The sequence below is a fragment of the Falco rusticolus genome, chromosome 3 (assembly GCF_015220075.1).
Source record: "Falco rusticolus isolate bFalRus1 chromosome 3, bFalRus1.pri, whole genome shotgun sequence".
In the NCBI taxonomy this organism is placed as follows: Eukaryota; Metazoa; Chordata; class Aves; order Falconiformes; family Falconidae; genus Falco; species Falco rusticolus.
This window is the reverse complement of record NC_051189.1, coordinates 55,101,124-55,123,642: the sequence shown is the minus strand read 5'-3', so window position 1 is coordinate 55,123,642 and position 22,519 is coordinate 55,101,124. Positions and strand designations below refer to the sequence as shown.

Below are 22,519 nucleotides of genomic sequence, written 5' to 3'. Positions count from 1 at the left end.
TAGTAACTGTCAAAGGTTAGTTTTAGTAACCATTTTAAATATCAAAGTTCATGTACTGCTGTGCAGAGTATCAGTTTGGGAGATGCTCACCATAAAGAACAGCGAGGTTCAGTTATGTACTAAAAGACCTCAAATATTTCAGTAAACTCTACAGTCAAAACTAGCAACTTATAAAGTGCAAGCACGATATAGGGATTGCTATCAGAAAGTTAAAATATGTCTTGCAGTTCTCTCTTTAAATGTATAAGGCAATTTAATATTAGAACTAACAGATGCAGCACAATCTATTTTAGGTCCTTGTAGATTAAAACTTTGTTATGTTTTGATCAGAAAGAAAGCATGTGTTCAAAAAAGCCCTCTCTCAAATTTAAGTGGAATATGTCGCTTCGCCTTTAAAATGTGCATTATTGTCATGTTCTGAGACTGGGTATATTCTTTTTATTATTGTTTCTAAAATAATTAAATGAACTCTGTCCATGACACTGAAGACAAAGAAGCCTCACTGATCCTGGAAAAAATTACCTTTCCAATTATCACATATAGAACAACCTTTAGTATTTATTATCTCACAACAGGAGAGTTATGTATTTAGCTGTATTGGTACTCAAACAAGATCAGGATAGAGCTTTATTTTATTTTTTCAATTACAACTGTTTTCAGTTACAACAATGGCACTGTTGGCAAATGCTTATCTTGGTAATCACTCTAACTCTCAAATAATTTCAGCATAACTGCTGTGTAACCAGTTGTTCTCCATCCTGAATATATGCAGCTGATAATACAGTGTTGGGTTTGTCTATGCTCAGTTGCATCTTGGGGTGTTTTTGTTACTGTTTTTTGTTTTTAGAATGTTGTGTACTGTTTCTGAACTCTAATCCTGTTATCCAGAGCAGGTGCAAATTCTCCCAGCTTTTGAGAAAGGGGAAAACAAAGATTACCTTTAATTCTTCACAACTCTGTCAGTATAGAAACACATCGGAAGAAAACATATGAACTACAAACTGCAAAAAAGGTACTCGTACTTTTCACTCAAGCAAAGAGATCTTTCTTGATCAGTGCTGTTCTCCAAAAGAAACGCATAAAACTTGCCAATATTAAGTAAATGAACTGCATTTCTGTAACTGTAATGAAAACTGCTTGAACACCTATGATTTGTTTTCAATCCTTTTTAAAAAGAAATTATATAGTTATAAGAATGCCAATTGTTCGAGTGACATAAATGCAAGGTAAAAATGACTATTTGTAAAATCATCACTGAAGTATAACTGCTTACACATTTTAAAAGTAGAATGTAATGAATAAAGCAAAAAAATGTAACGAGTAAATAAAAACCTCTTGATTCTGCAGCAAAGCATGACAGAAGTAGATTTTGTAACAATTTATTAATGCTACCTCTTGAGCAAGTTATATAGGCTACTTACTGACAGGAGTAGGAGAAATGTTGAATTTCCTTTACTTGGGACAGCAATTAAACCTAACCTGGGAACAAATTTATGACTCGAGATCACGCGTTCTTTCAGAAACACACAAGAATGGTTCAGGGGAGCTGCACGGCAGGCAATGGGGACAAAGGAACAGAAGGAGGAACTACCCCGCTTGTCCCTCAGGAACACGGGCCACAGGAAGGGAAGGCCGCGGGTGCCGAGGCAGTCCCGAGAGAACCGGAGCCGAGGGGCTGGGCAGGGAGGCCTGCAGGAGGCCCTCACACAGAAGTAGCTGATGCACGGACAGGCTTCGCCATTTCGCCTCGGTCCGGGAGGTGCCAGCCGGGGCCTGCCCAAGCAGGAGCCGCGGCCCTGCCCCGAGGCTGGGCCACCACAGCCCGGCTGTCCCGGCAACACTCTGCGAGCGCCCCTGAGCAGCCGCCTCTGCCCTTCCGACCCGCTCGCCAGGTGGGCTCCGGGACGCAACAGCGATCGCACGGGCACACCGACCAAAGAGGGCCCGGACAAGCCCCGCGGCGGCGCAGACGGACACCCACCCGTGCGCCGACACCCGCCGAGCGGCTGCGCTGCGGCTGGCCCGCCGGGGCACCGTCCTGGCGGCGGCACCGGCCGCCACGTCCCCGCCGCCCCTGCGCAACTCCCCCCGGGCGCATGCGCACACGGCCTGCGCCGGCACCGCCTGCCCTGCCCCTCCTCCCTCAGGTGCCCATGGCGGCGGGCGACGCGGAAGTGGCCCAGCAACAAGTGAGCGGCGGCGGGGTGCGGGGGGCTGCGGGCAGCGGCGTGTGTGCGCTCGGGCTGGCACGGTCCTGCCGGGCCGGGCCGGGCCGGGCTGGGGGTCCCTCGGGCGGGCAGTGCGAGAGCCCCGTCGCCGGCGGTGACTGTGGCTTCTGGTGAGCGCCGGCCTGGCGAGGGGCGTGGGCAGCTTGGCTTTGTTCAGGCACCAGCGGGTGACTGCGTATGGGCGCTGGCGCCCCATTCTAGGTGTTCCGTTTCTAGGCGGAAGGCGGCCCTCCGTTTTTTGTGGGGCTCTGTTGGGTGGCTTCGCTCGGTTTTACCCCGTAAGCGCTCGCACTCGGGGTGTTTCCCCTGCGGAGGGGCTGGGCCACCCCGGAGCGGCGCTGGGCTGCGGGGGGTGTTCTGGCAGCGCCGCCACCCTTTGCTCACCTTGTCACCGCTGAGAGTTACGGGATTAGCCATGGAAACGCAAAAGCTGGTGTGTGCATGGAAGAGCTGAGCAAAGGTCACTTGTGCTGCGAATCGGGACTGGATCCCCAATATTTGTGGCCTTCCAGTGCAGTGAATCTTGTCGCGCCTGTAAATAAGCTGTAACAGAGAGAGCCTTAAAACTGTGATCGGCACACAAGGTTGTGGCCTTTGGCAGGGTTTATTGACTTTTCCTTAATGCTTTTTACAGATTGATGAAATTGAAGCTCTTTCATCCATATATGGTGAAGACTGGTGTGTTGTTGATGAAGATGAAAAAATCTATTGCATTAAGATAAATGACTGTCTGGATCAACCAAAATGGACCATCTGTTTGCAGGTATGGTGATGTTAAGGAGTTTGGCACACAATTTGAAGTTGAACTGATTCAGGCAAAATCTTGTGCCTGCATGAAACCCTTTTAAATAGGATTTGTTATCTGCTCATGTGGATTAAGGAGCTTTTCGACTGGAAACTGGCATAGACTTTCCAGTGATTATTCCTGTAACTCATCAATGTGCTTGTGATATTTTCAGTAGTTACATATCCTAATTCCACAACTGACAAAAACTTATTTCAGTGTTTTTCTTCAAAGGCTAATTTCTGACATATTTTTTTACATTGACTTTGTGCAGGACGCCTCAGTGAATCTGCTGCAATTGCTTCAAATTTACTTTTATGGAAAATGTGGATATGAAATGAAATTCGGATCAACTTAATTGAGTAACTAGCTACTTTATGTTTACAGAACTGAAAACAGCGTTTGCTTTGTGGAAAAAACACTGAAGTGTCTTACTTATGGATGTGCAGTGCCACTTAAATCAGTCCAGTAACCATGTATGCAGCTTCTTTCAAATTTCTTTTGCACTTTATTTTGCATGACACTTCATCTGTAAAAATTGCACCATGAAATATAATATTTGTATGCATTACCATTGTTGGAATCTGCAATACAGATACTCGGGTTTTCTTGACATACTGTAACAACATACTGAACTATTTTCTTCGTTTGTGACACTAATAGTAGTCCTAGTGCTGGGCGTCAGAGTCTATCAGTAAAGCTGATAGGAGTAGTCTAGTGAATACTTACCCTGAATTTCTTTCAGGTGATTTTGCCACCAGGATATCCAACTGCAGAGCCACCTATTTATCAACTAAAGTAAGTGAAGTTTTCTTTCAAACATATGGTTTTTTTTTTCTGTATTACCTCTGTTAACTGTTTATGGTATAAGTTGAGGTTTAGATAAGATGACTCCTTGAGTTAAAACATACCAGGGATGGGGGATGTTTCCAGCAAGAATAGTCTGCTCTTTTTCCTGAGTTAGCCTCATGGAGCTCCCTGTGACAGTTTGCTCTCTTCCCTCAACTCTATTTCTTGCAGCATTATTTTGTGGCAAGGCAGCAGTTAGGCTGTGGAAGGTATGGTGGCTGCTGCCTGTTGTGTTGGACCATGATGTCTCAGTGCTTCCTTGGGTGTACACCCCATGTCTGGATCTTTGTTTCAGATTGTAAGGCATGCTTTTCATTTGAGCACTGACTCTTGTTGGGATGGAGCCTGGCATGTGCCATCTTCCTATTTTCCTTCCCTGCTCTCCCCTTATTGCCTAAAATGTAAACGAGATGGGAATGGAGACATGTAAGCTAGGTCCCTGATTTGGATGATGGAGGGACCTGCAGAGCATGACACACAGCGTTATCTACTTTTTGGTCAGCAGTATTGACAAGGCAGTGCAAAAGAGTGCTGGTAAACTTGAGGCAAAGGTTATAGTTTAACGTGAGACCAAGAGGGTACAGGTACAGAACTGAAGGGTCATTCTAAATATAATAGATACTATGGTGCTGAAGGAGTTGGAAAGGTAAACTAATAATACATAAGATGGCCCTGAAGTGACAATGGCCTACCATGAAAAATGATTCCAGCTTTTTTACCTGAGATAGGAAAAGGCAGCCCAAGTTAGGAGTCTTGAAGGAGAACTGGGTGATCATGCTTTTACCAAGATATTTACAACTGGAATCTTGTTAAATGAGAATGATTGACAATATTATATTTTTAAGGTGCTTGTCACATTTCTTTTAAAATGTATATTTGTTGAGATGTTGGAATCAGCATATGGGCACAATTTTCATTGTATTTCTTTTCATTCTAGTGCCCCTTGGCTTCGGAGAGAAGATTATATGGAACTAGCAAATAGCTTGGAAGAAATATATGTGTAAGTTAGACATTTGTGAAATACAGTAAAAGGAGACAATGCATTTTCAGTTTCTTGCCTTTCTCAGTGTATGCTTTTGAAGTACCTGCATGAAATAGCAAGTTTCTTTTATAAATCTAACAGGTAAAGGTGCCATTTGTTTAGTAAGCGTTTTGCAAGAACGAATCGTGTTAAACTGACAAATTTGATTTATGTTGTTTAGACCTGGTGTTCTGTAAGGATAGAAGCTTCATTTTGACTCCTAATAGAATAGACTCCCTTTAGAATCTATGAGATCGCTTATGAATTGGTGCTATGAAGTATGAGATTTCTGCATCTGTTCTACATTTAAATGTTAAATGGCGGGATGTGGAAACATTCGATCATGTCTTAGAGTGCATAAGTGGCAAAACAGTTTTTCTTAAAAGATAGCTAAGGGATAAGTAGGTTTTAAAACAAATTAAACATATGTAGAATCTATTAACTAGAAACTAACATAGCGGACTGTTTACTGTCACAGAGTGCATTTAACAACAATGCATAATGAATGCAGGAGAATAAAGGGAACATTTAGAAATACTCAAATTATGCGTTTCTGAATTGGTGTGAAATTGGGGTAGTAAATGTAGTAATTTTATATGGTTTACTTAATTCTTCAAGATCCCAAAGAGAATATAAATGAAATGAAATGAAAATACGTCATAAGGAAGCACAGTCATGCCCAAAGTACTAAAATCTGAACATCTCGCACAAGAGATGTTTTTTAATGCCATAAAATAAGGAAGAGAGCACTTAGCTTGCATGCGAGTTTTTGTCTAATTGCTCAGTTACTTTGATTAACTTGGGTTTCTTATCTAATTAAGCAACATGTAATTTAAGCAAGTAAAACTGCATTTGAAGTGTTTAAAAATGCACAAGGATTGTAAATGAAAAGTTCTATGGGGTCCTATTAACTACCGTTGTTCAGTGGAACTAAAAGGGCAGAGATTGTCCTTATCTCTGTCCAGATTCATAGGATTTGCTGGAGTTTCTACCAGAGGTAGAGCTGCTGTAGGTGGTTCTTCAAATGTCCTGAGCATCTTGCACAAGTTGCCACATGAGGACTGTGAGATGGAATAGCATGGTTGTGAAGCAATTTTCTTTTCTTTTCTTTCCCCCTGCAGTCTTGTAGGCTGTTAAATTGTGCTAGTTATACGAGTCCCTTGCAGCTCCATTCTGTCTGTATCAGTTGCTGTTCAGAGCCCTCACTGGTCTGCTGTCATCTTCGTTTGTTCAGCAGGAAATGAATACATTTGTACTTTAGGCCGTGTATGTCATTTTAGACTTTAAAAACCTGGAGTAGTCACTGATATGCACAGTGTTTGTAAAAGCCTTTTATCTATCCAGTGTCTAAATAGTTATCAAATAAACAAAGGTACTTTGCATCATTTACATTGTGTGTTTCACTAGGTTTCTAGTCCCTAGTGATCTAAATTATGTAGTTCTGCAATGTAAAACAGTATGAACTACACTGTCAATCACTATATTCTTAAGGAGGTGGAAAAACTGGATAATTACAGATCACAAGTCTGTTGTAGGAGACCCAAAACTCTTAAAAACGTAGCAAATGTTTGGTTTGTTTTTTGTTTCTTTTTTTTTCCGGATATTCTTCTGGTAAAACTTTTATTCAATAGAAAGCTTTGTTTCATGACATAGACAAAAATGACAAGAAAAACAGCAACATAGAAAGGTAACCTTTCAACACTGAGTGTAATTTGCGAATAGGCAGAAACTGAAATTGGGTGATAGCTGAAGAAATTGCTATTTACTTATGCAAAACAGGGCAATCTTATTAATTGTCTTATCTCTCTCATTCCATCATTAAAACAAATATAGTTCTTCATGTATTGAAGTAGTGCTTCCGTATGATAAGAAGCAACATGAAATCAGGATGTTGAATTGTTCTGGATTCTGTCCAGATTTTGAAGAGAGCGCTACAAGGTTATAAATTCCTTATTTTTGCTTGAATATTTTTCTTAACGTATCTATATTTAGATGAATTTCTGATTGTATTCAGCAGTAGTGCTGTATACATTAAGCAAAGTAAGCGTTTTCAAATGTAATTTTGTCACTTATATGTGCTTACATGGTGCCCCAGATGGTGGCAGTAAGAACAAAATTAATGAGAAACCGTGAGTTACATACAACCCTAAATCTTTAGTTTTGTTTTTGAGGCATATTAAAATATAATTGTAAAGACAAATTTTTAGGACACCATTTCAAATATATTTTGTTTGGGTCGTGCTGCACGTTAAGGCAGCATTTCTTAACTCTGAGTGTGTGCATTAAAAATGTATCCATCCCGTCCTCCCCCAGTACTTTAATACACAGCTGTGCCCCCCAGCTGAGGACTCCTAAACCTAAATCCTTACCTCTCTGTCCTATAGGACTGCTTGTTACCCAGACTCTAGCATATCAGTCCAGTGCTTCACTGTGTCGACTGCCACTCACTATCACAGTCCACTGACATCAGCCTCTGCTGTGCGTGCACTGGCTGCTTGAGGGGGAAGAGAAGTGGGGTTGTTCCAAGGAAGAGCCCACTCCCAAACGTGAAGGGAAAGAGCCCTCAGCCACAGAGCATCTGAAGGAGCTCACCACTGGCAGTACGTTTTGAGGAGAAAACTGATCTGAAACAAGCTGTAAGGCTAAACATCCTAGCTTAGTATTCTTTTGAAAATACTGAAGACTGGCCAGCTTCCTTTTCTCACAGTTGCTTTCCCTTTCCTTAGTGGTCAGAAAGCTTCTGGCTGTTCTCCAGCAGTAGTGCTTTTAATGTTGTTTTTTTAAAAAAAGCCACTCACAGAAAAAATCTATAATGATGCTGATATCATGTGTTTCACCCAGTGAACTACTGAGACAGAACTCTTCACAAGCCCATCTAAGCTCTTTATGTCACTAGATTATAATGGTCTGTTTCTGTGTGTCTGAAATCTGTATATGGTGTACTTTTCAAGTGAAATCCACAAAAATTATTCTCTGTTCACTGTGAGTTTTAACTTCCAGACAGAACCTTGGTGAAAGTATACTTTATTTATGGGTGGAGAAGATACGAGAAGTTCTGATAGAAAAGGCACGGTCATCAGATCAAGGTACTTCAGAAAATACACAGGTTTTTCAGTTTAGTTCTTGTTCCACTGTGAAGTAAAAATTCATTACAAGTTAAAACTTTATGCCCGGTTTTGTATTGGATCTAAATAACAGAAAACAGCAGTCTTCAGCATCATGGCTCATTGTTTTACCGTGATAGCTGCCTTTTTTGAAAAGCGGTAGAGGAAGAAAAGGAGGTGGGTGGGTGGCCTCAGTGAACTAGAACAAGGTCCTCAGTTCTCTCAGGAATTAAATTACTTGTGTGAAAGCAAGAGTGCTGCACACAGGTACATTATTCATTGTCCTCAGTTCTGCAAAGGGATTATTCATATCAATACTTAATTTCTGGTGTTAAGTGCACTCTTGGGGGATTGCAGTTAGCCTCAAGAGAAGATAAACTTTGGTGGAATGTGCAGACAAATAACCAAGTATTCTATCTTAGTTGCATTTTACTATATTGGGATGAGAAGTACATCATCACTAGAGTTGCAGTCATTACTCTGCCCTTACTTTTACAGTGACAGAGTTTGTGTAAACTCACAGTTTGTCTTTCAGAAAGTGGTGGAGTTTTCGTGGTGGTTTTTGTTTGTGCATTACAAAGCTAAACTGCTATGAGGTGCATGAGTGACATGCATGCATGCACTTGTGGCAAAAGGAAGAAGAAGTATTTTTCTGTTACGGATGTTAGTTTAGTCCTATGAGGAATAAAAGACTGCAGAGGAAAAAAAACAGATGTATTTTCAGTGCTGCTTCATAAGGTCTAGTTTTAGTCTTTCAATAAACAGTGCATTTTGTTGCTACATCGCAGACATTTAAAAACTCATTTTTCATTGATGTGACTAAAGGAGTGGATACTGAGAAGTGCAAATTTTACTGACAATATTGGAAGTTTGTTGGGTATTTTGACTTCAGCTTGTGGCTTCTATTTAATGCATGTAATGATTTTTCTAGGCCTTTTGAGCATGCTGTATCACCCCTCTGCTTTTTCATAGAATGTACCTATGTTCTAAGAACTGCATCATCACTGCCTCATAGGCCCTCTAAATAGGAAACTACTTTGTGATATATTAACTTGTCTGTATGGTAGATTCCCTCTAAATCCAGTTGCCAGAGCACTGACTGTGTGCGATATTTACTCTTTTCCTGTTGACTGTTACTTTTTGTGTGTCCTATGAATGAAGTAAAATAGGATTTTGGGAATCCTGGAGTGCTGGAAACTTGTCCAGAGAGATGTTTGAAATATAAAGATTTTATAGCTTCATGAAATAGCATTGAACATCAGGTCTACATTTTTCCCCAAATGACCAATAAAAGATTGGAGTTCTTGTGAAATATCAGATTATTTTGGACTCTAAATTCAGACTAAATTAATGGTAGCACTGTAAAAGCTTAATGGAAATTAAAAACATTATTGTTCTTTTCTTTTTAGAAATACTGTTAATTAGTATTGAAACAGAAGATACTGTGCAAGGATCCTTGCATGAGTATTGTATTCTAAACTCTGAGGAAGATTATAGCTAATACTGGACTAAGAATTTCTGGGTTTTGTTATAATTAATGTTATCATTCTGCATTTCATAATTTTTAACAGTAAATTGATTAGAACTGAAAAGCCAGAGATTTTTGAGAAAAAGAATTTAAAAATTTGTCTGGTCTCAAAAAAGATAATGTAAGACATTCTACTACTTGTATCTTAATAGATCCAGATATTAAGAAAACCAGTGAAGAAGTTGATGAAGATGATGGAGATGATTTTCTCTTAGACTATCAGCCCATTCAGGAAGAACAAATTAAAATGTTAAATTACATTACATCTGAAAATCAAGAAGGTAAAAAATATGTCCTTGTTAATTCTGATGAAATAACTTGGAAGGGAGAGGCCGTAAGATGGTGGTTTTCTGCTCAGCTTTTGAGTAAAATTACTAACATTAAAATTATAATAAAGATTAATAACAGTCATAAAAAACCCCAGCATATTTTTGGTGGTTCTGTATGTCATCTTACGTATGTTAACAAATCCATTTTTTGAAGCTGAGACATGTTTTACTTACGTAGCCATATGCAGTGTTTCAGTACCTTTTAAAAGAAAACAAACTCTTCCTTGTTTGTGATCAGTAGATGAAGAACTGCCATCCATACATCACGGAAACCCAATTACAGATCGAAGGAGTACTTTCCAGGCACATCTGGCTCCTGTGGTAACACTCAAACAAGTTAGTAGAAATCAAATCTGCTCTTTTTGTCTGTACTTTGATCTTGAAAAAGTATTACTGAAAAGCCAAATACGTCTATCTGTCTTTGCTAATATTGTCTGAGTAGTCATCAGTTTCTCACTTTCATGATCAGCTAAATAGCTCTAAATATCATCTCTGCAGTGCTTCCTGCTATTCTTTACCATTATGTGCATTAGATGTAAAAGAATAATAAAACTGAAATTTGACTTTTGGATGTTGGCAAGTTTTATCATAAGATATTTGGAAGCTGCTGAGTCTACCATGTGTTACTTAGAAAATGAATTAAAATGAGTTTATAAATGTTTTCTTTCCTTCAGAAAGGAATTCAATTGAAAAATACACTTGGATAATGGATAAGTAAATCTTTATCAAGACCTAAGTTAGAGGGGTGAGCATGCTTCTAGAGGTGTATTTGCCTATAGCTAGAAAAAATCTTAGCGCTAGTTTTCTCTTGCTGATCCTTGGTGTGTGTAGACCTAGGCAGAGTGCTAGAAAAGGGCAGATACATTTTGTTTCCCATCATACTTCCCCTCTTTCAGCAGTTTAACACAAGGTAACAAAAGTATCCTTGTGTTTATATTACTGATTTTTCTTTTTTCTATCCTTTGAGGAATTTGTCCCATTGCTTCTTGCACCGGAAATAACTTTTAGAATTCACAGCATTGTATGAAAACATGCCTTCCAGTGTTTGCTGTGAATCAGTTGCTCATAACTGTTTGTTGCACCTCTCCACTTTCTCTGTGCAGTTACATTTTTCTAGACATCTGTCATATTTTATAGACCCTAGTTTTCTGTTTTCCAGGCTAAAAACCTCCAGTCTGTTTTGGTACATGTAATGTATGCTGTAACCTTTTTGAAATGCAGATCAGAACCGTACACAACAGTGAAGATACAATCACTCCAAGGATTTATAGTGGTGTGAAGAGTTCTTCTGTTTTCCATATTCTTTTCCTAGTAATATCTTTCAACTTACTTTTTTGACCGTTATTGAGCACTGAGTTGGTGTTTTAGTAGTAATGTCTGCTGTAACAGCAAGATCTATTTTTGCAAATGCCAATAGCTGGTTTGGAATTACTTTGTACATCACTTTGCATCTATTAATATCAGTCTCCTTTGATCTGTTTAGTGGGGAAACTACTGAACAACTCATGTTTTCTTGTAATTAACTGAGAGTTGAACCTTGAAAGGATTTTCTTGTTGCAGCCTACCAGTTTGTGCTGCAACAAGGCTTTACCGTTGGTCAGATTCTACTGTCTGTGCTGTACCTCCTTCCTCCAGAGATCAGACCACACCGCTGCTCCTCCATCCAACCCCTCTCCCATGCTCCTCAGGGCTATTTAACCACTTAGCAGAACGAGCTACACCTGCACATCATCCATGTCAATCAACCCACTGCCTCTGCGGCAAGGCCACAGCTGCATGTTATCAATGCTAATCAACCCACTGCCTTCATCCCTCTACAATTTTCTTCTTCTTTTTATCTAATTCTAGCTTTTATTTTAAGAATTTTTGGTAAGGGATCTTGTCAAATGCTTTTTGAAATTCCAGGTAAGCTAGATCTACTACATGCTCAGTGATTCTGAAAGAATGTTGGCAGATTGACAGGGTTTTGAGGCATATTTCTGTATAAAAAAGCTGTAACATTTTAAGTTGTCCATAGGTTTTGGGTTTTTGCTTCCTCATTAGTTTGCCTAGTATGGACATAAGACTTTTGTCTTTAGTTCCCTGCATCCTTTCTGAAGTACCTTTGAGGTTTTGGTATTGCATCAGTCATCTTCTGCTGCAGAAACAGTTTTAACTGGTAGGTTAGATACCTTAGCTATAGTTCAACAGGTTCATACTCCCTCATTCCAGTGAAAGCTAGCTTCTTTATCAGCTGAAGAGATTAGTATATGCCCGTAATACTTCATTTGCATAATCTATATGCTGCAATGATATTCACTGATATTTTAGGACAGATTGCTGTGTAAATTCCTTTATTGAGTATTTTTAATAGTGGAACTTAACTTCCAGTATAGTTTTGAATAATGGTAGCCAGAGTGGTACTGTAATTACTTAACAGAATATGTTACTATAAACCTTATGGGGCAAAGAAAGTGATTGTCATATTTCAGGTAGCAGGCTGTATTTGGTACCATTGCTTTTTCTTGTCTGAATTTGTCTTATTCTGACATTTAAAATGTCTGTGAGTCTTGGAATTGACATTGATTTAGTAAGGTAGCACTGAAAACTGATCTGTTTAAGCATCTTCTGTCTTTTATAAGGAGGTGTGTCACTGACATGTAGAGAATTATATCCCTTAATTCCCTAAGGCAGGAATAACAGAGAGGGGAACAGGAGAAATAAAGGCTCAGGAGCTACAACAGGAAAAAAGATAAACTGTTGTTTAGCTATAAGATGTGTGTCTTGGAGGTTCGTTGCTAATACAGATACATAATGAATCTTTAAGGTATGTTTTTAGGAGCCTGGTAGCTGACAGATAAGTAATGTCAAAGGTGATGATTATTTCATATGCCTTGTACCCTACGTCCATGTATTGAAATATATTTATGAAAGTGAATTAAGTAATATAAGTTGTCTTTCTTCAGTGTTCCCCTTTAGGGGGGAAAAAAAGGAGAAAGCATGTCTGAAGCAATGTTCTCCATTAATAAAAGGAGTTTTTTCATTGGGGTATCTTATATTTGAGGTGATTTTTATAAGCTGAATTTCTTCCAGAAAAATTGGAATTAGCATAGTATAGCTAAGACGGATATTAAATATGTATATTGATTACTCCCCAGAGACGTTTTTCTTTGGAGTGGAAGGCAATTTACTTGCCAAGCATGTTTTCCCAAATGTTTCAGTAATGTTTTGCTCAAACTAGTATTAATTTTGTATTATGTACCAAAACAATGTCTTCATCAAAGCTCTCCTTTTGCTAGACCAAATTGGAAAGGATTGAACAATTGCTAGCTTGTTTAATTAGAAATGGAAGATTAACTGATACTGATAAATGTTTTGAACTTGGTGGTACTTAGGAGCAGAGAGATGTCATGGTGGGAATATCTGTTTTCTGGGAAACAGTGACACTTCCAGACCCATAATAGAACTTTTTTTTTTAGTATTATTTCTGTGAAATGGAAACTCTGAAAAAAGGTGTGTTTGTGGAAAAAGGAAAAACTCAAAACGTAGTAGAGCTTTCTAAACATCACATGTTTTTTGTGAAATATGTAAAAGCAGTGTGTTTTTATGTTTTACATGGGAAAATGCATATCAAGTTTTGTTACATTCCAGCTTAATGTTATAGTTCAAAAAAGTAAGCAGATGTAATTGTTACTTAATGCTGATTAAAAATCTCTTCTAGATCTTACTGCCTCCCTTGTTTTGTAAAGTGATTTGACACCTCTACATCTTTAGCAATTACATGAATGTACACAATGCACAAATGCAAGGAACAGCTGTTTTCAGTATCCCAGAAAAATTATTTAAAACTAGCATGAGGGTACAGAGAAGTTGCTTCTTGAGTTATTGCTCTTAAATATTTAATTAATTTTATATCAAAGTGTAAAACTGTTTCATTATGGTATTAAGGTGGTGATGTTTGTTTAGCAGTGATATTGAGATGGTGTGTATGAAATCCCTGTTATAAAACAAAACTTATTTCTGTTTTCTTAAAGGTAAAGAGAGTTCTTGAAAAATTGAATGAGAACAAGAAAATTGCAAGTGCTACCCACAACATATATGCATACAGGTGAGAGATGAATAGTGATTTTTAAAATTTTTTTTTTCAGTGCTCTTTGAAAAATGAGTGCGGGATGTGAGAAAAGTAAAATTTCTTGCTATTAAATCTTTATAGGAGTAGGTTTCTTATTTGTATGGTGAAGGTTTTAGTCTTTATTTTAAACTTGAAGTCAAGAAAGTAGATCATATAGTAGTAAATATGTTAAGATAGTAAAGCAGCATTAGGAATAAAAAAAAAGACTAGAGGTGGATGTGAAATGTGTTGTTATACTTTGTTCTGAGTGTGAGCATGGAAATGCTTCATCATCCTGAACTAAATGTGTTTTCACTTGGGCAAAGTAACTTTTTTACCGGCAACCTTATATTTAGAAATAGCTGAACATTTTTAGTTGATACAAGAGTTGAAACAGAAAGCCTGATGCAGACATCTGACATATGAAGTTTCAGCTGTGAAACTTCAGGGAAGATGAGAAACAGGTAAAAGTGAGTTTCGCAGTGGTCTGTCTGTGGCAACTTTTGTGAGCATAGCTTGCATGAAATTAATTGCTCTCGGTCCAGACAGTGATGCAGATTTTCTGAGGAATGTAAGTGACAGTAAAAGGAGCCTTTTTCATTACTGGAGGAACCAGTTGTCTGAAAAAGCCCGTATAGACGCTGATCCATTCATATGCATTCTGGCGTGATCCTAATGAAATATGAATGAGACCAAGTGAAAGCTTACTTTACCAAGAAGTCTACCTAAGTAAAAGGTTTCTATAGAGAGGGGGTTTCTGTTATTGCCAATGATGATCTGGTTTCTTTCACTCATACTATCTAAATAGATTTCCAAAACGCAACAGAAACATAGTTTCGTATTTGTCATCTAGTACCAGAAGCCTCTTTGTCACTGTGTCACCTGTGGATTAACCAAGTTTGGAAGTTATGAAATCAATTGGTAACAAACAGTAGACCTTCAAGCATTACTTCTGGAAATTTAGACCTGGGCAGCTGTCCTTTATATCAAACAATATACCCCAAAGTTTCCTGGAGTGCCTTGTGAGGAAGGAGGTGGCATGGAGAATCTAAAGTTGAACTTCAGTAATAGTTTCATGCTGCTGCTGAAATACAGACCTAAGTAATTATTCATAATATTTTTGTTCGAGTTCTTCCAGTTTGTGGTTGTGTATCATAATTCAAACCTGTATCTGGTAGAGTTGGTTTCAGCTAGGCATAATTATTAGGTGAAAAACCTAAGGATTTTTCTGATTAGGGATTTTGCACTGGTAATGACTCTGGAGTTAAGCTGAAGCAGAATTAGCTAAAGCCCATGTAAAAGCTTCTCAAAACTTGTTCTGCTGTACAGAATAAGTACTTGTGGTTTACCCTAAGCCTCATCCTGTTTTCATGTAAATGTCCTTAGTAGAGAAGTAGAATTGATACACATGCCTATAAAAGATCTCAGACTTCATTAATCATGTCAACATGTCAGTTGATTGACTTTTTTAAAATCTGTTTTGTTTGGGTGGGGCTTTTTCTTTTTAAGAATATACTGTGAAGATAAGCAGACATTCTTACAGGATTGTGAAGATGATGGGGAGACAGCAGCAGGTGGACGTCTTCTTCATCTTATGCAGGTTATCAAAACTAATCTTTGACTTCTGGAAGTCTTGAACAGATTTTAAAAATCACTAATATATAAATAAACTTGTAGAAGATTATTTTAGTTATTGCTCTACCTGTAACCAATTAGAGGATTACTTTCTCAAAGGTGAAAGAAAACACACAAACTGTTGCATTTCCAAGTCTTGGATCATAGGAAAAAATAGTGCTTCATAGGTGCAGTAATAGTTTGAATGGTTTAAAAGATAAGTAAATTTTGATTCCTATGCTTACTGTGTGGTGTAAGGTATATAGAAAATGAAGTCTGGAAGAAGCTGATTGACAGAATGCAACAGCTGACCTTTGCACAGCCTTTCATTTGTTTTCCTCAAATACTTGTAATAAAAAGACACATTTGATCTTGCAGAGTAGAGCTGCAATTGCAAAAGGTAGTGAGAGTGAACGAGTTAATTTTTTTTTTGATCATTTAATATGTTTCTTTGTGCTGTTTCCAGTTGTGGGTCTTACTCGTACTCACATATATCTCATTTTTCAAGTGTTGAAATGATAATCCCTTGGCAAATTTGCTACTAAATGCGAGTTGAAATTGATAAATTTTGATTCGCTGGCATGATGCAAGCCCTAGTAAAACCATAAATAAAATACCATAACTACAGGGGACAGCTGGGTATATCTTATGCAGTGCCTCAAGTCACTTAGCTATATCAGCACACTAATTATTTTTTTTAATTTTCATTTTTAGATTGATGTCCCCTTTACAACAGGGGTTTTCTAAAGGTGCAATTTTCACCTCTAGGAAAACATTAAAATAGTTTATGGGCTGATTTCTGTATGTTCATAGGTCTCGTAGTTTTTCTGTTATAAGCATCTATGAAATATGATCTAGGCATGAAAATGAGATGGTTTAATACACTTAATTGTTGCTATAGTTACAGTTTTTCTTTTGCAATAGAAATCTTATCTTGTTTCAGATAAACCTAGCACTTCAGTCAAGATAGCACTTTCCGGTTACAAAACCCCCTGTATTTTAGATTAATTCTTTCGAACGTAGAGTTAAAAAATTTGCCAACTGTCTTTGGCATCCTGTTTACTGTGAACAGTTGCTATACGTAGACTTTATGGCCAGTGTGTAAATGTGGAGTAGAAAATGCCTGTCAAAAAACCTGCCCCAATCCTCCTTTCTTTTTACATTATCCTTTTTAATTTTAAAATTCTAAGAATATTTCTGTCTTCACAAACAGTAATAGAATCTTTTAATAGTATTGTTCAAATTAGACAAATATATGTATTTTTCTCCTTAATGGAGTCGATGAATAGTTGTTAACATGCCTCATTGATAGCGAGTTCTTACGTGATTTTTCTCACCTCCACCAAAGCGCCATGATACCTTGCAGACCACCGTGGTTTTGTTCAGCCTTATGTAAATAAAGCTGTGTTTGCTCCGTCTGGCTCCAAGCTGTCTGTGTGCATTAGTGTAGTTGCTTGTAAGTGAAGACCTTCCACAGAGATTTCAAGATTACTTCATTTGAGGGACAGATTCAGAATCGTGGTCACTAACCATGCAAGGCTAATTTGAGCAAAAATGCTAACTAGTGATTGTCACTGCACATTTCCATGCAGTAACGTATATCTTATATTTTGACAAGATGTGTGTTTCTTTCTGATTCTTAGTTGGCATTCCCTGTGTTACTAGTGTTTGCTGATGATGGGGGGATCTTGAGGAAAGAATTGCTGTAAGGCGGAATAAATGCCAGTTTTCAAGTCTAGTCAAACCACTTTTAGATTTTGTGAAAAGTAAAGCTGTTGAAGGCCGCCTGTGTTTCTTGCCTTCAATTCCAGTAAAAGAAATCACCACTTCTGTTTAACTCTGTGAGCAACAAAATCAAGTAGAGTCTTAATACACAATTATTTCATGTTACATGAACTCTGTGTATGCCTTTTTGAGCTCAGGAAGCAACTGCTTGGTTGTAAGGGACTAGGACTCAAACCTGGAAAATGAAGAGGGTTTTATGTATTATCTGGGTGCCGTTGCGAAGTCCTCCTGCACATTGCAACAGTACTAGCTTATAGTATTTTAGTATCCATGTGTGTAATGCCTGTCCCCTGGCTCATCCATCAGCACTTCCAAAAATGTGGATAGACAATCTGCTTAGTGTCAGAGGCTCTCTGGAAATAATAATTCATCATATCAAAGAATTATAAATGTAACTCAATAATTTTCCCTTTAAGTCATGCCTAAAGTTTGTGACATGTCGATGAACAACTGTAGCATGCATGAGATAGCTTTGTGCCCTTTCTGAAGGATATTGAGTCATTTTACTTTGAATTTACCTTTAGGTAGGAGCTTGGAGATGGAAGCTTACCACAACTGCGGACTTGTTATTGTTTGTTACCCTCTGATAATGTATGTGTGACACTTACCTGACTGAGTTCTTAAAAATGTGAGATAATAGACTTTTCTGTTTAAAATTTGTGTCAACAGTAAAACTAGTTCAATGGAAAAAAACCAAACAACCAACCAACCAACAAACCACTTTTATGTCTTCTTTTCTTTTTTAAAATAGATTCTGAATGTCCACAATGTATTAGTTGTGGTATCCCGCTGGTATGGAGGTATTCTCTTAGGACCAGATCGTTTTAAACATATAAACAATTGTGCAAGAAATGTACTTGTGGAATACAACTATGTACCTTCAGTGGTAAGTTTCTGCCACTTAGGAGGACGGCATTTGTATGTGAACTTGTGTAAATTGCCACTGTTAAGATGAAGCCAGAAGAAAAGTAGTATAACCTGTGGTGTTCTCTGGTTGCTTTGATGCATTGAAAGTGTGCATAGGATCAGTGGGAAGACTCCTGAAGAACTTCAAAATAAGTTAGTGACCTGATTTCTCAGTGTGAGGTGTGCAACAGAAGGGTGGCAGCAGTTGGGGACATTGATCCAGAACATGAATTTGAGGGTTGGGGGAGGGTGGGAGGGGGAAATGCCTCTTCCTGTGTGTTCAGAAAGCTGGAAGCTGCTGCTTCTCTTGCTTACCTGTTCTAGTGTGTAGGCAGACTGATCCTGGGAATCACTGTAACTAGAAGGCATTTTAAAAATTGAAAGCTTTGTTAGACCCAAAGAAGTTTTCAGAATTGTAGATGATAGACACCATTTAAAAAGAAAAATGACAACTAGAAGAATTCAAACAAAGTAACACTAACTGTTACAGAAAAGATTACAGGAAAATGGTCCAAGGGAGCTTAGATAACTCGGGTGACAGAAGTTCCAAATGTCTTTAAATGGCATTTTACTTCTTAAGAAACTTAGGTCATTTAATAGTCTAATATTCTTGTTTTAAGACAGTAGGGAATAATTACTAATGAATACTTGAAAAAGTATGCAACTGTCAGTTTTCCTTTTTATATGAAAGTATCAAAGATTGCTGTGGCTGAAGGCTGAGCATTTATTCCTCCTACGCTTTTCAGTTACTTGCTTTTTTGCATTTTAGAGGCAGTTTATCAATGTTCTCTTATTTGAAAGTGTTGCTCATAAAATGAAACTAACAAGATTTTGAAGCATTTACCCTCACAAAAAAGTTTAGTACCAAAAATTACACTTTTCTTTTTTCCCTTCTATTTTTAACAACTTAATTCAGACTCTATGGTGTATTAACAAAGGTATTTTGTTACCAGTGTTCATCAGAAAAATAACAGATGGAACTGACAGTAATTGATATTCTAGTACCATAGATGTGGCTCTTAGTAAAAGTATTCTTTTAGCGGAGTTCAGACATCCTGTTAGGGTCAGTTTCCCTCCCATGTGCAACAGGTAGAAGGGAATAGGTTAAAATGTCCCAGATTCTGGCCGATGTAGTGGCAGATCCCTTTGTCTTTTTGGGGAGTGCTTGGAGTGAATGCCTACTGAAGAAGAGTCTCGTTTTTCAGAATTGGCAGTCAGTAAGCTGACTTGTGCGTAAATGTAAAATGCATTACAATGGTGATCGTTGATCCAGCAAAACTGGTAAAATTTTGTTTTTCCCAGTGTAGGTTTGTTTCACTTAGGGAAGCAGTTTTAATATATTGGTGCGCGGCGTAGTGTAGAAGTATTCCTGTACTGGAAACCTCTTCCTTGAGTGGAAATGGCTTAGATTATTTTTACATTATATGCTTCTGTTGCATAGCTCTCTCTATAATTTTATCGTTGCTGAAGGCAGAAGTTTCTAAATAGCAAGATAAGCAGACAAATTAATGAAACTGGATAAATATAAAACAGTTCAAAACTTTCATAAATCTCAGTGAACTATGAACACTGTTCATATTAAAAATAATTCTCATGGGTGACTTTGAGAGAATACTCACAGTGTGTAAGAATGCTGTTTAAATTTTTAAATGCTTGTTTTTCATTTCAGGAAGAATCATCTAAACAAGCAGGAAAGAGCAAAAAGATAAGGAAGGACAAGAAGAGAACAGAACACTAATTTATTTTTAAAAACTATAAAATATTATTTTCCATGTATTTATACAAAGAAAACATGGACACTATTGCCTTATCCAATACAACAGACATTTTGTATTCAAAAAGAATTCAATAAAGCTGTAGATGTATTTTAATCTTGTTCTGTGATTTCTTTTGCTGTTCTTAAGTAGAGCTTAGGCAGAAGTTTTCTATATTCATGTGTGTTTCATAACATGGAGCTGAGTGCATTGCAACATCTGGAACCCCTTCCACACCCCACCCCCTCCCTCCAAACCATGGTTGACTAATTTAAAATGTTCTCTATTCCTGGGTTCAAACTCAAACACCTGTTTTGTATTAGTAATTGAATTCCCTAGTTTGTTGCATTGAGGGTGAGACTCATAGGGAGTCATTCATAGACCAGGTCACTTATGAAGTTTTAGATTTTCTGTACTTAAAAGGAAAGTGTGTGGCCTTGGAGAGCCTGGTCCTGTCTATGCAGTTCTTGATCATACTAGATAGGGCATGCTTGGTGACATAAGAAGGACTGACATGAGTGACAAACTAAGAAACACAAATTCCTTTGGAATTTCTTTGAGGATTGTTCTGTGGCTGTCAGGACTCTAGGAGCCTGTTGAAAAGCTGAGAATTAAGTGTTGTGTAATGAAAGAAACCAGTGATTTCAACAAAGAATATGGGGATTTTGAAATCGGATGGTTACAGCTAGTAGCGAACATCAGTAAACATTCTGAAGTGACTTCCATGGTGTAGAGTGAGGAAAAAACAAAGTGTTAACGATGTGATCACAAACACTTGAATTTTCTACTCTTTTATTAATACCTTCCAGACTGTTCTCTAATGCATTGCAAAATAATTAACAGGACCTTTTGTCAGTTAATTGTTATGTTGCTATTTAGATTAGATGTAAATATTCTTTAACATTCGCTTGATATCTTCTACTTGGGGAGTATGGACTTTAATGATCCATTGGACTTTTTTTTCTTTTTCTCAAGTTAATTTCTAAACTTTGTGATCCATTAATTACTAGCTGAGTCACAGGTGCTTTCTTAGGTCAGGTACATCTTACATAGCTCGTACAGTAATGTCAGGGCAGTGACTTTTTTTAATGATGTTTCTCTAGTGCTTTTACAGAGTTCAGAGGTGTATTTGTAAGACTAACTGATTTGCCCACCGGTTCAGTATACGACTTTTTGCCAGTATGTTTTTATACTGAACTGTTCATTATAGTTCTCTAGCATGGGTACCCCAGAAAACCTTTCCCAAGGCATCTAATCAAAGTAACTACTCCAAAGTTTGATAGCAACAGAGATATTCCTTAACTATTTCAGTAACTTGATAAGTACCACTAAAATTCATGACTTAAATTTAAATTTTTGGTTTTATTGCTGATTCTCTGGAAGATAGGTTCTGCGTTGATTTATTGAAACAGTTTTATGCAGTTACATGACCTTGTCTGCATAGTAAAACTTCTGGGTTAAGCCTTAGCATCTGCACTTGTGATAAAAAAATTGCATTCCTCCCAGGGAAGGAGATCCATGTATTACAGTATGTATCGGTCTTGCACTTTTTGGGTCATACAAGTATTTCTTGTTCATAGTTCGTCTATCTTATGGGTAGACTCTTTTAAAGTAAAAATTATGCCATTCACTTCCAGTACTTTATTGACTTAAGTATTCCAAGGTTTCTGTTGCTTTTATGAAAGTTTGAAATTGTAGCAATTACTTAATATGGGAAGCAGGTGAATTGCAAGAAGTTCTGCTGCAGCTGCCCAAGACGCAATTCCATTCATGGAAACACATGTTCTTCTTCCAAAGAGCATCCTCTAAGCTTTGAACGCTCAGAATCAACAAGGGATTCTGAAGGTCTGAAATTCTGGGTGTTCAGTCTGAGGTATGTGAAAGCTAGGTGTCTGGTCATTATTATTATTATTATTATTATTATTCAGAAAGTATTGATCCTTGCCCTCAAGAGTCTCATGTTTCAGTATGTGTTAGCAAAAACTAAAACCCCAAAATTGAAGGAAGTTGTTGATAACCACTTTCTGCGTAAATGAAATAGACAATATAGGTTATCCAGTTAGTGAGCCAAATGAATCCCCATTCCTTAAAATGGCTGGAAGCAAACCATCAAAGGGGGAATACGTATTTTCATGCAGTTTCTTTCAGAGACAACATGAATTGCTGGCTAGCTATCTTGCAGACATTTGGTTAGAGAAGCTGCATTTTCTTCCTGGTTTTCTTTGTGAGCATTCCTAAGTTTAAACTTCCCTTACTCTAAGAACAAGTTTTCACTTTCTTCTTTCAGAAGAGTTCTGCGCTGCAGGATTTTGTCCTGTCCACCATACCCTGTGGCCTAAAGAACCCGTAATTCTTGCTCTTTGATTATTAGCTGTGTTTCAAGGAGGGTGTATCCCATCACTTAGTTAAATACAATTGTTTCTGCTTTGTATTTCAGAAAATGTTAGAGCAGCAGTGGTTGTTACGTGTCAGGATCAAAAAATTTAGCACTATGAGCAGTTGAAGTCCTTGAGACGTCGAGTATTTT

General features: G+C 37.9%; 1 protein-coding gene across 3 annotated transcripts; it reads left to right on the top strand.

The window, feature by feature from the left end:
* The first annotated feature begins 468 nt into the window (after positions 1 to 468).
* On the top strand, positions 469 to 20,109 carry IMPACT (impact RWD domain protein). Of its 3 annotated transcripts, none has more exons than XM_037380495.1 (11): positions 500 to 2,189; positions 2,863 to 2,991; positions 3,758 to 3,810; positions 4,799 to 4,861; positions 7,883 to 7,968; positions 9,667 to 9,795; positions 10,082 to 10,179; positions 13,857 to 13,930; positions 15,443 to 15,533; positions 18,084 to 18,218; positions 19,908 to 20,109. In XM_037380495.1, exons 1-11 carry the CDS (start codon positions 1,494 to 1,496, stop codon positions 19,974 to 19,976), a joined length of 1,623 nt encoding a protein of 540 aa, XP_037236392.1. In that variant the 5' UTR covers positions 500 to 1,493; the 3' UTR covers positions 19,977 to 20,109. The 3 variants fall into 3 exon arrangements, with proteins under 3 accessions (XP_037236394.1, XP_037236392.1, XP_037236393.1); XM_037380496.1 differs by having other exon boundaries at positions 512 to 2,189; positions 10,085 to 10,179; XM_037380497.1 differs by lacking the exon at positions 18,084 to 18,218 and having other exon boundaries at positions 469 to 2,189.
* The last annotated feature ends 2,410 nt before the right edge of the window (positions 20,110 to 22,519 follow it).

Excerpts from the sequence above, each read along its gene's own strand:
- IMPACT (XM_037380495.1), top strand. The coding sequence starts at position 1,494 with ATGACTCGAGATCACGCGTTCTTTCAGAAACACACAAGAATGGTTCAG. Across the intron at positions 2,992-3,757 it reads AATGGACCATCTGTTTGCAG|GTGATTTTGCCACCAGGATA; the intron begins GTATGGTGATGT and ends AATTTCTTTCAG. Across the intron at positions 15,534-18,083 it reads GTCTTCTTCATCTTATGCAG|ATTCTGAATGTCCACAATGT; the intron begins GTTATCAAAACT and ends TTTTTAAAATAG.